The sequence below is a fragment of the Lutra lutra genome, chromosome 18, assembly GCF_902655055.1.
Source record: "Lutra lutra chromosome 18, mLutLut1.2, whole genome shotgun sequence".
In the NCBI taxonomy this organism is placed as follows: Eukaryota; Metazoa; Chordata; class Mammalia; order Carnivora; family Mustelidae; genus Lutra; species Lutra lutra.
In genome coordinates this window covers 26,084,504-26,099,561 of record NC_062295.1, presented here as the reverse complement: position 1 = coordinate 26,099,561, position 15,058 = coordinate 26,084,504, and the positions used below count along the sequence as shown (strand labels likewise).

At 54.0% G+C, this 15,058-nt stretch overlaps 1 protein-coding gene across 3 annotated transcripts in view; it reads right to left on the bottom strand.

The window, feature by feature from the left end:
* The window catches only part of CALN1 (calneuron 1), a 500,110-nt gene that overhangs the window by 235,800 nt on the left and 249,252 nt on the right, over window positions 1–15,058 (bottom strand). For all 3 annotated transcript variants that reach the window (XM_047714580.1, XM_047714579.1, XM_047714581.1), the window contains one exon: window positions 3,604–3,747. In XM_047714580.1, coding sequence (XP_047570536.1) covers window positions 3,604–3,747 — 144 coding nt within the window. The remainder of the gene's footprint in view (window positions 1–3,603; window positions 3,748–15,058) is intronic.

Below are 15,058 nucleotides of genomic sequence, written 5' to 3'. Positions count from 1 at the left end.
TTCATTCCAGAAGGCAACAGTGGGGCGGTCGGGGACACTCTTCAAAGCTGGAGAGCCGTCACAAAGAGCCGCTGGGTCTTGAAGACCCCAAGGCCATATTCCCCGGGGGAAGGAGGCAGCTCGGGGCCTCGGGGCTGCTGAGGGAAACACAGAGGAGAGGGGACGTGGCAGAGCACACAGTCCTTTGCACGCCACCTTTCTCACTGCTTCTCTGGCAGAGGTCAGCCTCGCAGATAGTTGTACCGTGACTGTCTTACCATTACACCAAGGATGGCACGAAACTAGGACCTAGATTCATCAGAGCAAAGTTGATTCCCCATGAGCCTGACAGAGAGGGCTGCGGGCTTCCAGGTTCCGGGCTGGAGGGGAGATCCCGGAAAAAGACACTAGGAAAGGGGCATCCCGGCTCCTGCCTTGGTGCTAGGACCAAAGTCACCGCAGCTGCAGAGGCTGGAAAGGGGAGAAGAAGCACGAGGACGGGGGGGGGGGGGGTGTGCAGTTGAGTTAAAGTTACAAGAAAGAACGTTGGCCGTCAAAGAGGAAGCAGTGGGCGTTGGGCACAAACTCTGGTTTTGTGTTTATTGAACTGTGAGCACATCTGCCCATACGGCATACGTGTGTGTGTACATGTGCACGCACACACAAGCACACACTGTGAGCACTTCTGCCCAAACGGCATACATGGGTGTGTACACACACGCGTGCGCACACACACGCACACGCACATGAACACACAGTTCCAGCACTTATGCCAAACTGGCCAGAGGCCAACAGAGCGACCCCAGACCCTACAGCCTGCCTTCCCTCGTGTCCTCCGGAAAACAGACTGGAACTGTCTGGCTCCTGCAGGCTCCGTGTCCCGGAAATCCCACCGCGCTCCCTCATCCAAGGGGCTACTATTACACGGCCAGCCCGCAAGGCTTCCCACTCTCAAGGAACCGCCTAATGAAAGCCTCGTGTGTCAACTTCGTGTGCACAGACATGCCTGGGCTCTTCCAGATGACCTCACCGTCGGGCAAACCGGCAAGGACCCCAGAAAGAGCAGGTCGGTGTGTGGGCCAGACCTGCTCCTAATCACAGACAGCTGGGGGAGCGGAGGCCCCGCCCTCCAGACACCAGGCTCTGGGGGCCCAGAGGCTTCATCAGCCCACAGCTAAGAATCCAAGCTCCAGACCAAACACCCCATTTCTTGGCAGTATCCCCACCAAAATTTCTGCCATTCCACACGTTTCACACCAAAGAACGATTCATTCAGTATGGCTGGATGTGTGCGGAGAACCCCCGGTTACAGAAGCTAGAAAGGAAGGATATAATTAGGACCTTTTTTTTTTTAACAGAAGCTCAAAAAGCCCATTAAGCAAAAGACACGGAGACATGGCCCGTCCACATCCAAGCGCAGCGTCCCGAAAATCCCACTTAGCAGCTCCAGTCACGGAACTCTTAAAGACACCCATTTCAGCCTCAGAATGGGCATCTGTCCCTGAGCTCTTGTCACTCTAGGGCGATCAGTAAACCAGCAGCGCAATTCTTCCGACGTACATCGCAGCTCTGTGTTCATGTGCTCCATATTAAATCTTTTGTAGGACTCAATAACACATTTAAAAAATTATAATAAATCAATCTTTTGTAGGCAACAGCAACCAAAAAACCCAGAAGAAGCTACGTTTCAAAAGGAATGTGTTTTTACCTGATGGCATCCCTGTCACCGTGAAGCAGCTGATGACCTCAGCTTTTTTTTTTTTTTTTTTTTTTAAGCTGAGCTTTTGTTAAGGGAATGAATAGAAGTCCCCTACAAGAGAATTGCTGAGTCCTTTTAAGGTCTGGTATGTTCTGCCTTTGGCTTGGGTAGTGAGGATGGCAAGTTGTAAATCAATGGGTAGAACTTTGGAAGCTCTTGAACAAAACCCCCCACCCCATGGAGCTCTGCTCGGATCCTGATGGGTCCCGTGCACATCAGGGACACACGAGATGCCCCTGGGCCTCCGAGACCTCATGGACTCAGGGAGGATTTGCAACACGTAAAAACTCCCTGCGAGCTGAGCTCCACTGAGGGAATCCACAGAGACACACCATGGACTTAGAGGGAGACCCTGCAATTTCAGAGGAGTCACACCCGCAGCTGGGCGGGCCCCTTTCTATTAAAGGTTGCTAACTCCATTCGACAAGGTTTTCTTACTGGAGTTGTGGGCAGAGAATCAAAAGCACAGAGTCCTCGTTCCGTAAACGGAAGTTGAGATTACGACTTCTATTATTTTAAGGAGGAAACTTTTTCTGGAAATGTATCTCCAAAATGATGATGGGGGTCCACGGAGAACAGATTTGCTCTCTGATGTGTGCTCCGCCGCAGCTTTTCGGAACTATCCAAAGCAAGCCGCTAAACGTGACGCAAGGTCACATCAGGCCTGCAGAGACACGGTGAGTCACAGTCACTCCGAGTTGTAAGGACAGGCTGGGACTGCTCGTGCCACTGAACACCCCTGATGAAACACCCCTTTCCCGGACCAGAAAATTAACGTCCACGGCTGCACTTGGAGGCTGGCACGGGACAGCGCGCACCACGTGGTCACCCTGATTAGCATCCTTCCAGCAACTCCAGCAAGACAACCCAGAGAGCCGGCTCCTCCAGTCAGCCGCCCGGCCAAGCAAACATCTCCCAACCACGGTCTTTCTGTCCGAGGGACTTCCTGACCCCATACTCTGCGTCCTGCTTTTTCCTTGTGTAACCTGTGCTCTACCTGAGAGACCCAGTGCCCACCACTCTGGACCTCTTAGGCCTGGGATCAAGCAGCTTTTCAGAGCGGGAGAGAGTGTGTTAGAAAAACAAAAAACAACAACAAAGTAAGAAAGCTTTTTCTTGGACCTTCAGCCAAGGTCAAATCTAAATGTCGGGAAGGTCACAACTGGTTTGGGACAGGCTTGGTGTTTTGCAACAGGGAAGAACCTTAAAGATATCCTGGGTCCCTTTTTAGAACTTTTAAAATACCGCGAAACCCTTTTCCCGTAAAACCGTAAAACGGAGAGAAAATAAGCTGTTTTTAAACGCACAATATGATTTGGCCCTAAAAAAATGACGTACACATAAATACATGCTATCAAATGGATAAACTTGCAAACATTATCTTAAGTCCAAGCAGCCCGTCACAAAGGACTCCTGTCGTAGGATTCCGTTTATATGAAATGTCCAGAGAGGAGACAGAAAGCAGATTCGTGGTTGCCTAGGGCTTGGGGGAGACGGGGATGAGAGGTGGCAGCTAAGAGGCAGAGTTTCTTTTTGGGGCGGTGACACTGTTCTATAATTGATTAGGGCGTTGGTTTCCCAAATCAAGTGAAGACGATAAAAGCCATTGAGTCACCCCGAGTCAACGGGGGAGTGTCGCGGCGCGTGCATTCCACCCCCAGGAAGCTGTGTGCGAGAGCGGGAGGAGAGATGGAAGGATCCCTGGTGGCCTTCACCGGCCAGGCCGCCTCCACTGTAAACCAAGACATGAACCCAAGCCTGTTGACCACAAGGGCAAGGCCCTTTAACGCCAAGGCCCCGCTGAGGAGCCGGGGCTCATCTGGGGGACGCGTCACGCTCCCACGCTCCCGGGCTCCTGGGCTCACCGTCCATGTCCAGGCGCTGCATGATGATGGCCAGCTCCACCTCGCTCGGCATGTACCCCAGCGAGCGCATGGCCATGCCCAGCTCCTGCTTGGAGATGAAGCCGTTCCCGTCGCGGTCCAGAACCCGAAAGGCCTCTCGGATCTCTGCAAAGAGAAAGCAAAGAAAGTCGGACGGTCACACGACTTGGTCCACTGCCCTGAAGTCACCGGCAATCCTCTACCGACGCGCCCAACGCTTCCTTACAGACATGAGCATGGCAGAGCCCTTTAATTGGACAGAAGAGCTACCGAAGAGGGACAAAGGAAAGAAAGGGGAGAAGGGGGAAGGGAAGGGAAGGAAGAGGAGGGGAAAGTAAAAAAGTAAACCAGCCCTGAGCATCCCTAAAGCACCACAATTTGACGGCAGTCACAGTGGAGACCTGCTCGCTGAGGACCCTTCCTGGGCAGGAGTGAGCACGCTAGGTTTCGGCTGTGAGGACAGGGCTGCCCCGTAACCTGGGCGCTTCGTTTACAGGAAAGGAGGACGAGATTCCCCTCCGCAACCCCGTAGGAGGACGGGAGTTATGAGCTTGCTGCTTTTATTTTGTCCTCTAATTTACAGCAATTTCATGGCTATAAATAACCTCAGATCGATCAGAACGTCATAAAAGCCCAAAGGCCTCTTTAATCACATTTTCTCCCGCTGGCAGAGGACTCCACTATCAATAAGGCCATCCCACTCGGCAGGTGATCCCCCCTCCTCCGACCCCAACCTGGGCTGTCCTGCCTTCCGCCAGCACCCCTCCCCCAAAGCCCTCCCCGCCACCGCCCCGGCCTGCTGGTTCTGGGTTGGCTGAGCGTTTCCGAACCCATCACACGAGGCGTGGCGTGGGGAATTCGAGGTCAGAGTCTGAAGGTGACAGCTGTCTGAGCACCGGACCCGGCTTGCTCTAACTTCATCGGTGAACCTGGTGTGGGCAGGTATGGCCGCCGCAAACATTCGTCACATGTTCAACAAGGATCGGCGTCCGCACCTGAGGCACACGAAGCGAGTGTCCCAGAGAACCAAGCAGCCTGCTGGTCTTCCCCTACAGCCCAGTGGGGCAGGAGAGACCCACGCAGAAATGGATAGGCTCTCCTGAAACCAGCCCAAGACTCGGGCCCTCACCCATTTCCCTGCTGCTTCTCGAAATAGCCCCCAATACTCCCAGTTAACACCTGGAAACAAGCTTTGGTCCCTTCCCATTTGCACGAATTTCCCGGGGTTGCTGTCACAAATCCCTACAAATGTTGTGGCTCAAACAGCAGAAATTCCTCTTGCGATCTGGAAGCAGAAGTACAAAATCAGGACCACAAGCACAGTGGGGACAGGGCTGTGCTCTCCTAAGGCAAGAACCTGTCCCTTGCCTCTTCCAGCTTTGGGTGGCAGCTGGCACGCCTTGGCGCATGGCCAGGTCACCCCAGTCTCTGCCTCTGTGGCCACGTCGCCTTTTTCTCCTCTGCCTGTGACCCTCCTCTGCCCTCCACTTCTGAGGACACTTGTGGTGGCACTTAGGACCGACCCAGATAACCCAGAATAACCTCCCTCAACCTAACATCTGCAAAAGCCTTTTTTTTTCCCCAAGGAAATACTTGCAGGTTCCAAGGTTGAGGACCTGATACCTGTGGGGCCCGATTTTCAGACGGCCGCACTATCCCATCTGGGACTGCCCCTGAATTACCCCGCCTTCCTCTTTAGGGGCCCAAATCCTGTTGGACCTTCAAGGCTGAGTCAGGGATCGTGGGTTCTACAGGGATGTCTTTGCCCACCAGGGCCAACATTCTCTCCCTTTCTGCTCCTGTCATTCCTTTCTCATGACACCAGCCCATCCTGTCTGAAGATTCAATGTTGGTGCAGACGTCACGGCTTCTCTTCGTCCGCTTCCTTCTTCTTTGTAGGAGGAGAAGCAGACAGCTGTTGAAGGGGTCACGTCCTCCATAAGCAAGGACGGTGGGTGCATCAGCAGCAAATCCACCATCGACACCGATTCTGCACGCGGGGCGCTTTCTGAGAACCGGTGTGGGCTCCGCCAGCAGAAGACCAGCCTGTGAGGCGCGACCCTAGGCTCCCGGCCAGGCGCATTAGCTCATTAGGGCCGCAGCCAAACCCTGAGGCCTCGGATTGTTCATGTGTAAAATGAGCTGGGTTGGCGCGAGGATCCCTAAGGTCCTTCCAGACCTTTTCTGGGGATCTGCGGACATTGTTAACGTGTTTAAGAGAAGAACAGGAAGCCTGTGTTCTCCTTCATACCCTATTAATCTACTGTGCAAACACCCCTCTTTTTTCCGTTGAGGATAAAGGAAAAATTTCAGTCTGGTCCTAATTCTGATTCAAGGGGGCTGTCTGTACTTTTAGGCTTTTCTCACCAATGAAACGTGCCCAAGACTCCCTCGGGCAGCCGTATGTTTTCCTACCAAGTCCCAGGTGGCCGGAAAGAGCTCAGAGCCACTGCCCAGCGTGAGGTCACAGCACACAACACACAAGGACAGCGGGGCAGAGACCACGGCCTCACCTGGCCTGAGCCCAGGGGCCCAGGGCAGGGGGTGCAGAAGCGGGGTCTCCTGAGGTGGCGGGTGTCAGCCCACAGGGAGGTCAGTCTGGCGCCGCCCAGCAATCAGAGCAGGCTTCTCCCTGAGCCTCCGTTGCCCCATCCAAAAATGGGTATGGTTGGATCTCCTTCTAGCCTCTCTAGAACGGCTCTACTTCAGAGCTGGCAGCGGTAAAAAATTTCAGATAACAACAGGGGCCTGGCCTGGAGTCAAAGAGGAGGCCAGGGTCCTAGCGGGCCACCTGGATGGCCGGCTGCACGCTGAGCTTGGGCCCATTGTCCTTTCCCAAGGCGCATCTCCACTCGCCATCCCTCCAACTCAGTCCTGAGCTCCCTGGCTGTTATGATCGCTCCAACAGGGTGACAGGGTCTGGCCTCCTTCCTGTGGTCCCCTTGCCTGTGCCCTAGATCTCACAAATGAGCGAACCTATATCCTTACACTGGACACCCTGGAAAGGCCTCATCAAGGATGTGTGTGAACTTGGCCTGGAAATAAAGGCCTTGATAGGTTTGCCTCCTGCCTCCCTGCATCTCACTGCTCTGCTATTCGTAGTCACCTCACCCTGGGGCTGCTGGAGTCAGACAGAGGCCACCCCAGAACTGGACTGCAGGAAGTAGGCAGGCCAGCCCTGCTCTGGCCCTGCTCCAGCCCAGCCCAGCCAGTGTAAACCAGCTCAGAGTTCTGTTTTCTGTGCAGCCCCCCCACCCCAGGTAAGTCGGACAAAGCTGCACTTCTCTCTCTATCCAGAATTTCTGCTCCTGGCTCCCAGGTAGAGAGTGTGTGGTGTGTGTGTGTGTGCGCGCGCGTGCGTGCTAGAGGCAGAAAATGCTCCCTAACTTCATTTTCTTTCAAAATAACAGTGGGGGGGGGTTGTTGAAACTAGAAATCCATAATGCAGGCCTCTAGACATTAAGTCTTTCCAAGGCAGGGAAAGCCCAGGCAAACGAGAAGCTTATTAGAAGGAAATGGGTCTTGCAGCCGGAGACATGTGATGTGTGCCTCATTTTATTTTATTTTTAATAGCAGAACAGGGTGTGAGAAATACGCCCATAAAACCAGCGGAGAGAGGGAAGCAGGCCGGATCCCCTGGCCTATGGCTACAGGCAGCCTGCTGGCAACACGGAGGGGCCCTGGCCACGCTCCACATCCTCAGGGAGTGGGGACCACAGGTCAGGCTTCAGGAACACCCCCGTGATGCGGTGTGCTTTTTGCTGGAATGTACCCCCTCCCTGGGCTACAGCCCCTGGTTCTCCCACATCACATAAACAGGCTGTGCTTTTGGTCCCTGAGTCCGTCTCATGCCCCTGTCAGACAGCAGCATGGCAATTCGCCCACCAGCAAGAGGCCTTTGCAGGTACAGAAGGAGCCCGGGTGACGGTGACAAGGGGCTGGCCAACTGTCATTTTGTGAGTCGGAGAGGAAGCATCCTAAGACACAGCCCCTGGCCAAAGGAATCCAGTCTCTGCGTACGGAATCTCCCAGAACCGAAGTCTGCATTCCTTCCAGGGTCTGTGCCTTGCCTCCCCGATGTTCTGGAGCCCAGAAAAGCCGGACTAGAAATCAACCCACTTCAGAGCCCAAGGGATTCACTTCTCACTATACCAGCAGGTCAGAGCCATCACCAGTACCACCAGCAACCCAAGACAGTGGCCCCTAAGAACCAGGCTTCGGTTCCATGATGCTCCCTAGGGACACGGGCAATTCAACGGCAGAGGCACGGCCACCACACAGAACAGACTCGTCAGGCAGGCCGCCCCAGTGACGTTTGCCTCAGATGAAAACCAGTCACCAGACACCAGCCAGAGTCAATATTCGTTGGCCAAGGCTCTGGCCTCGAAGAATCAGCTGAAATTCACAGCACTAATTTGCAAACTCCAATAGATAAGGAAGAGCAACGGGTTTCCTACCCCAACCCCTGCCAGATGCAGAATCTATTCAGTCCCCACCGCAGTGTTTGGTCTGGGCTGCTCTTTGCTGATCTGAACAGTCTCCCGAGATCTCGAGACACAGGCCACTGCCGTGGCCGGGCTACTCTTGGCTAGCGGTGGTGGTCATCGTGCGGCGTCTCAAGAAGAGAAGGGACGTCTGCTCCTGCCTTGCCGAGGCCTCTCGTCACAGGCAGTGGTACAAGCCATGTAACGGTCCCTGGAGTCATAACCTTCCAAGACGCCCACTTTGCCTGCCACACAGGCACCGTCCCCTGCTGGCTCCGCGCAGTGAATGACCGGACCCTGGCAACTGACACCCAACCGTTAGCTGGAAGGACGGACTCTGTGGAGAACCAACTCACAGAAAGGCGCACCTCCAACTACATCTGGGCTTCATCTCTCTCTCCCCTCTGCCTGACGAGTAGCATGATTCCCCTCTCACTCGTAGTACGTTATTTCTTCACTGGGTGATTAGAAGACATTATCCTGTATGCTACTGGCTTATGAAATATTATTATTACGAATTATAATTCCCACAGTGAACCTGATTAAATAAGTGATTGGCAAAGGTGATCTCAGCCTCTGAGCATAAGTTGAGAATTATAGTCAATGCAACAAAGACGGCTTTTCAGCAGGGACATGGCATGAGCAAGGAGGCAGAAGGGATGCACTCTGGGGGTCCAGGTCCTTGCAGGCAAGGACCACTGTTGAGAGACACCTGCCAAAGGGTATAGCTGGTGGGACACCTGGGTGGCTCGGTTGGTTAAGCATCTGCCTTCAGCTCAGGTCTTGATCCCAGGGTCCCTGGATTGAGCCCCATATCAGGCTCCCTGCCCAGCAGGGAGTCTGTTCTCCCTGCCCCTCCCCCTGCTCTTGTTCTCTCTCTCCCAAAAATAAATATATTTTTTTAAAAGGACATGGCTGGCAAGAGTCACCATCCCTCCCAGACAGCATCACTGCCTTTGTGATCTGAGGCTAGAATCTGGGGTTGAGCAGGACTCCTGGACGTTCCTTGGCCTCAGACTTGCCCTGAGTCACTGGTAGCCCTAGGAGCCGACACGAGGCTGGGCTGAAAAACATTGAAGGCCCAACACTCGAGACATCAGGCTGCCTATCTCAGGTATCCCCATGCTCCTGGCCGATCTCGTTTCCTCGTGACCCAAATGGCACCTTGAATTTAAAAGCAAAGCCAACTCCTTCCGCAGCTGGCATCTCACAAAGAAAAGCGTCTCAGTAACTTGCTAAGCAGTGAAATCAGCCAAAGACTCAGGATTTGAGGTCATGAAAAATAATCATTTCTCTCCTAAAATTGAGTGGCACAAGGCAGTCAGGAAGTTAGGGGCATTTCTAAGGACTGAAGAGCTAGGACAGAATTTATCTGTCCCCACATTTTATACCTACACAGATAAAGCAGAATTGATTTCGGCATGCCGGGTTGCTTAAGCTGATGGAAAATTCCCCAACAGTACCAGAACAAAGCAAATTAGAGCAGACATTAACAATGAAAGCCCATCCCAGCCAGGGGCACCCTGTGTTGGACAGAATGTTCTAGGCATGGCTGAAAGGAAAATCATTAAAATTAGATGTGAATATGTATGAGGTGAGAATGGCCGGAGGGTCTTTAGACAAAAAGACATGCTGATGAGTCGAGAGGGAGAGAAAGGGCAGTTTTCTGTCTTGAGGGGTTCTGGACCTGACCTCTGGGGTCAGAAGACCAGAGCCAGACCTGCCCAGGATTGCCGCATCTCCAGGTTACACGTCAATGCATGCTTCTCATGAAGAACACCCCCAAAAGGTATAAGAAAAAAAATAATCTAATTCACCAACCAGCAATAACCATGTTTAATGGATTAGGGCATTTAATTCCAAACTCTGGACATACAAATATTCTTTTTTTTAAATAATTTTTTAAATAAACATATAATTAGCCCCAGGGGTACAGGTCTGTGAATCGCCAGGTTTGCACACTTCACAGCACTCACCATAGCACATACCTTCCCAATGTCCATAACCCCACCCCCCTCTCCCTACCCCCGTACCCCCGGCAACCCTCAGTTTGTTTTGTGAGATTAAGAGTCTTTTATGGTTTGTGATGCACAAATATTCTTAATTAAATTTGGATCCTGCCCTCTCTGAAGCTTTGTATCTTTCCCCACTTAACACACAACCATTTGAGTGTCCATGTTACTGGCCTTCGCGATGTCCTTTCTGGCAGCGGCGTAGTGTCTGTAACACGCCCCGCCCCCGTGAGCTCCCCACACTCCCAGCATGGGTCTTTCGCATCATCCCCGCCTGTAGAAAATGCTGCCCTAGAAATCTCTGTAGGGAGATTTTCGTGGGTTTGGACAATCCTTTCCTTAAGATGATATCCCAAGGATGGGACTCCCGGGTCAAAGGGCAGGAACATGTTAAGGTACTTGAGCCACACGGCCAAGTTGCCCACCAGGATCCACTTCTACTCACTTCTGACACCAACAGGGGGAAGGGAGGGAGGGGTCCCATGCCAGGGACTCCTCCAGCTCTCTGGACACCAATCCAGCGGCCTGCGATCTCGTCCCCCATGACACTCGCCATTCACAGTATGTACCAACCCCGCGGGTCAGGCCCCACACACCTCTCCTCACTTCCGACGCCAGTCAAAAGGCAGGTTACCCCTGCCTGCCTCAGTGACCAGTGGCCATCAGGTCTGGGGCTCCCATGAACCCGCCTGGGACTGGGCCGTTTGCTGGAACTCAGGAGAGCTCCTCACACTTGCTGGGTTTTGATAAGGGACACGACTCAGGAACAGCCGAGTGCACGACATGACCAGGAGGAGGTGCTGCCTTGGGGCCGAGGGGGCGTGGAGCCCCCTTACCCTTTCTGGACACACAATCCTCCCGGCCCCTCAGTGTGTTCCCTGGCCTGGGAGTGCTCTGAACCCCGCCGTCCAGGGTTTTTACGGGGCTTCCACAATGTGAGCCGCTGCTGACGTCACAGGCCACTGGGGAGGGAACTCAGTTCTCCAGGCCTCTCCCCTCCCCAGAGGCCGGGAGTGAGGCTAAAAGCTCCAACCCTCTAATCACACCTTGGCCCCTGCGGCAGCCAGCCCCAGTCCTGAAATCCTCCCAGGACTCCAGCCACCAGGCATCTCGCCAGCAGACAAAAGACACCCACCATTCCAGAGGTCCCCAGAGTTTTAAGAGCTCCCAGAACTAGGGAAGATCAAATATTTGTTTCCTATTTTATCACAATATCACACTCTCCAAAAGGCAGGACCACAGACTGCCATTCCCCATGTCAGGCCACGTCTATGCACAGAACCCAGTCTCCTGTGGACTGCGACCCCTTCCAGCCAGTGGTCACTCACAGGCTTTCGTTCCTGAAGTCAAGATCCAGAGGACTGCAAGGGGGCTTCCAGGGGAGGACGGCGATCCAGACATCATCTGAAAAGACCTGCAGGTGGTCACAGACTTTTGAGTAAACCCCACACTCAGCACAGGCCCAAAGGGGGTGTCTAGCTAGGGACACGCGTGCACACGCGCACACACGCACACATGCACACGCACTGACACAACAGAGCCAAGCTCGGAGGGGAAGAGGGATCCCCCGACACTGGAAGAGAATTGGGGAGTGTGGGGAGAGCCGTGCTCCCGACCCCAGCCTGGGACTGCTCCCAGGGCACAATGCTGGGCAGTCTGTCCCAGGAGGACACGGGCCATCACCACGGCCCAGCAGACGGAACAGCCTCACGGGGACAAGCGTTGTGCCTTCGCACGGAACAAGCCACTTCCCACACAGCCACAAGCACCTTCTCAGCGAGAGAGGCAAATCGCCCAAGACAGGAAGGAGGCACCAGATCACTTGGCGCGGAAGGGACACCGCAAGCAGCACGCGCGTGGCATTTATCCGTGAACAACACGGTCATCGTCGACACAATTAATTTTTCGTTAAGACGTGTGGTTCCTGTGCTATAAACCTTAGTATCCTGAGACCAGAGAATAATTAACGTCGGAGAAAACAACACCATTTTGTGGATTTGGCACCGGCGTGGAGGCCAGGGGAACAAGATCCAAGGTCCGGAAATGAACCAGAGGCAAAGGACGTGACCCTGTCGGGGGCGGCTCGCACCCCATCCCCTCCGCGGGGTCTGGGGAATTCTCTTGAGAAGGAAAAGCTCCCTTTGTATTTCTCAGCTCTGCTCAACCCCACAAATGTTTCTTAGGCACCTACTGCATCAGGAACCATTCTCGGCGCAGGGGCCCGTCCCAGGAAACCAAGTCAGAGCAGCAAACAGGACGCCCGACTGGGAAGAGGTGGGTTCCGCATGGAACACGCTGTGGGAAAGGCACATGGAGGACGGTTCAGTGGCTGAAGTCGGATTCTCCCCTGACCCATGCAGGGTGTCCTTCTGGAACCAACTCTTTCCCCTTGACCAGGCAGGAAGCAGAAAATAACTTTGTAACCTAAGACCAACAACTAAGCCCGAGCAAACACGAGGGGCTTGGATCGTTTGTTTGGTTTTTAATAAGGAGAAGGTGCCTGTGCGAGGCGGTCAGCCCCCGCCAGATCCGGTGGGTTCACGTGGAGGAAGAAGGCTCCGCGCGGGCCAGTACGTGGGGTTCGGGAACAGTTGGGGGCAGGTCCAGGGCTGAGCATGAGGGGGACCCTTCGGCAAGACCCAGTCCTCAGTGTGGGGGGCCCCGAGGGAGCCCGGCGTGTCACCCATCCTTCGATGACGAGGGAGGGAAGAGCGACAGACAAGGACAGCCACAGAGCGGGTCACGCCAAAGCGGCGCCCTCCGTCATGAAGACGGTGCCGCATCTCCTCTCCCCTGCAGGGAGAGCCTGGAGGAAGGCGCCCGGCCTCTGACTGAGGCCCATGGCACAAATGCCACCGGACACTGCGACAGACACGTGAGGCGGCCACCCTGCCCGTGGAAGGCACACGTCTGTGTGTGTTTCAGGCAGAACCACGTGAAATCGCTTGAGTAGCCCGCAGATGGCCCGATTCCAGCAACTTCTCCAGGTCCCAACCGCCAGCCCTGAACCGAGGCCCTCCTCCGTCACGGCCCTACTGGCAGGCTGCGCTGGCTTCCTGCTTCTCCTCCGAGCACTTACCTCCCTTCAGTGATCACCCTCCTGGGGCCCCTGAGGGACGTCACATTCCAGAAGAACAAAGAAAAGTCTTTGTGTAAACCCTACAGGCCCTACCAATCTTAACACATGACACCTGCAGGATGATAGCTTTGGTCCTTCTAGGCCTAGGGACCCTCCCCCACCCCCGCAGCTGCACCGCCAGCCCCAGACCACCACCTGCTCCTGCTACCTGCCCCATCGGGAACAACAGACAGGCTCCACTGGCCACAGGCATCCGCCAGTCTTCTGGGCTGACCCCAGCAGAGCACAAGGTCAGCAACGGTCCCCTATGTTTACCTTAACTTCTCCAGCCCTCACCCACCCATTCTGCAGTGTCTTCGACCAAGGCAGTTCCGGGCCTAAAACGAGGTCCAAAAGACTCCCAGCTGCCCCTGGCGGGCAGCACACTCTGCCCGGGGAGCTCGGGCCCCAAAACAGAAATTCTCATAAAGTCCTCTTCCAAGTCACCCACAGCACAGGGACTCCGGGCCAAAGGACACCCGGTGGGCATTGGAGAGGTTGGTTCTACTCCAGAGAGTGATTCCCCTTCGGTTGTGTAATTTTTCAATTCGAACTCGTCAAACCCGACCTTCCTTCACCCACATGCAAGGACACACAGAAACGTGGCCCAAGTCTCGTTCCTGCTGCCTGAGGAAAGGCAGCCCTGTGAGACGTTAAGGCAGCGGGACCCAAGCCTCCCTGGGAAATGGAACGACGGCCGAGGCTCTCTGCCTCAGCCCCCGAGCTGCTCCAGAGCAGCCCACCCAGCAGCTCCTGGCCACATTCCGTCCTCCTCCACTGGGTGTCCTGATCACTGACAAAGGCCTGGATACGGAAGAAATTGTGCTCCACTGCAGGCCACACAAATACCCCATTATCAGTAGGAAGCAATTTATTTGCTTAAAATCGCCAACTCTCTCATTTTGTCTTGACGTGCTGGTTCTCCATCAACAGGAGTCTGCACCTTTGAAAAAGCTGTTTTCAAAGCCTCACAGTGGCTCCACAGCGAGAGAAGTAACAGTGAGAGGCAGATGGACCCCAGGCCGGCCCTTCACAATGAAAAGGGCAACTCAGAAAAGGAGGAAAATTATTTTAGGAATTCTACCCAGAAACGTAATCCTAAGTGAGTCACCAGGGAGTAAGTCAACGGTTCCAGAACACACACGTGCACGCTTGTGTACGCACCTGTGTGTGCATGTACACACACTCACACACCCACACTCACACACACACACTCACACTCACACACACACACTCACACACACCATTCCTGATTTCTGCCGGAGAGCGGGCGAGTTTGCCGGAAGGAAGCTAAGGGGCCAGGCCTGTGCTCATGGACTTGCAGGTCATGGAAGTAAATGGCACGAGGAAGGTTCCATTTCAACCCATGGAGAGAGAGATGTGTTACTTAGTACACAGGGCTGCAACCATCAGCTGAGAACTCGGAAAATAGTAAGTTCTGATTGTACATCACACATCTACCCAAATCTACTTCTGAAAAATTTTTTAGAAAAGGGGACGGCTGGGTGGCTCAGTGGGTTAAAGCCTCTGCCTTCAGCTCAGGTCATGATCTCAGGGTCCTGGGATCGAGCCCCGCATCGGGCTCTCTGCTCAGCGGGGAGCCTGCTTCCTCCTCTCTCTCTGCCTGCCTCTCTGCCTGCCTGTGATCTCTGTCAAATAAATAAACGAAATATTTTTTTTAAAATGTAATAAAATGTTTTTTAAAAGGGAATTAATACATTCGACAACAAAAAAAGGTCTAAAGACTTGAAGGCAGATGGATATATCAAAAAAAAAAAAAAAGCCAGTCAAGGCAAAGAAACAACCTGGAAAATTAATTAATT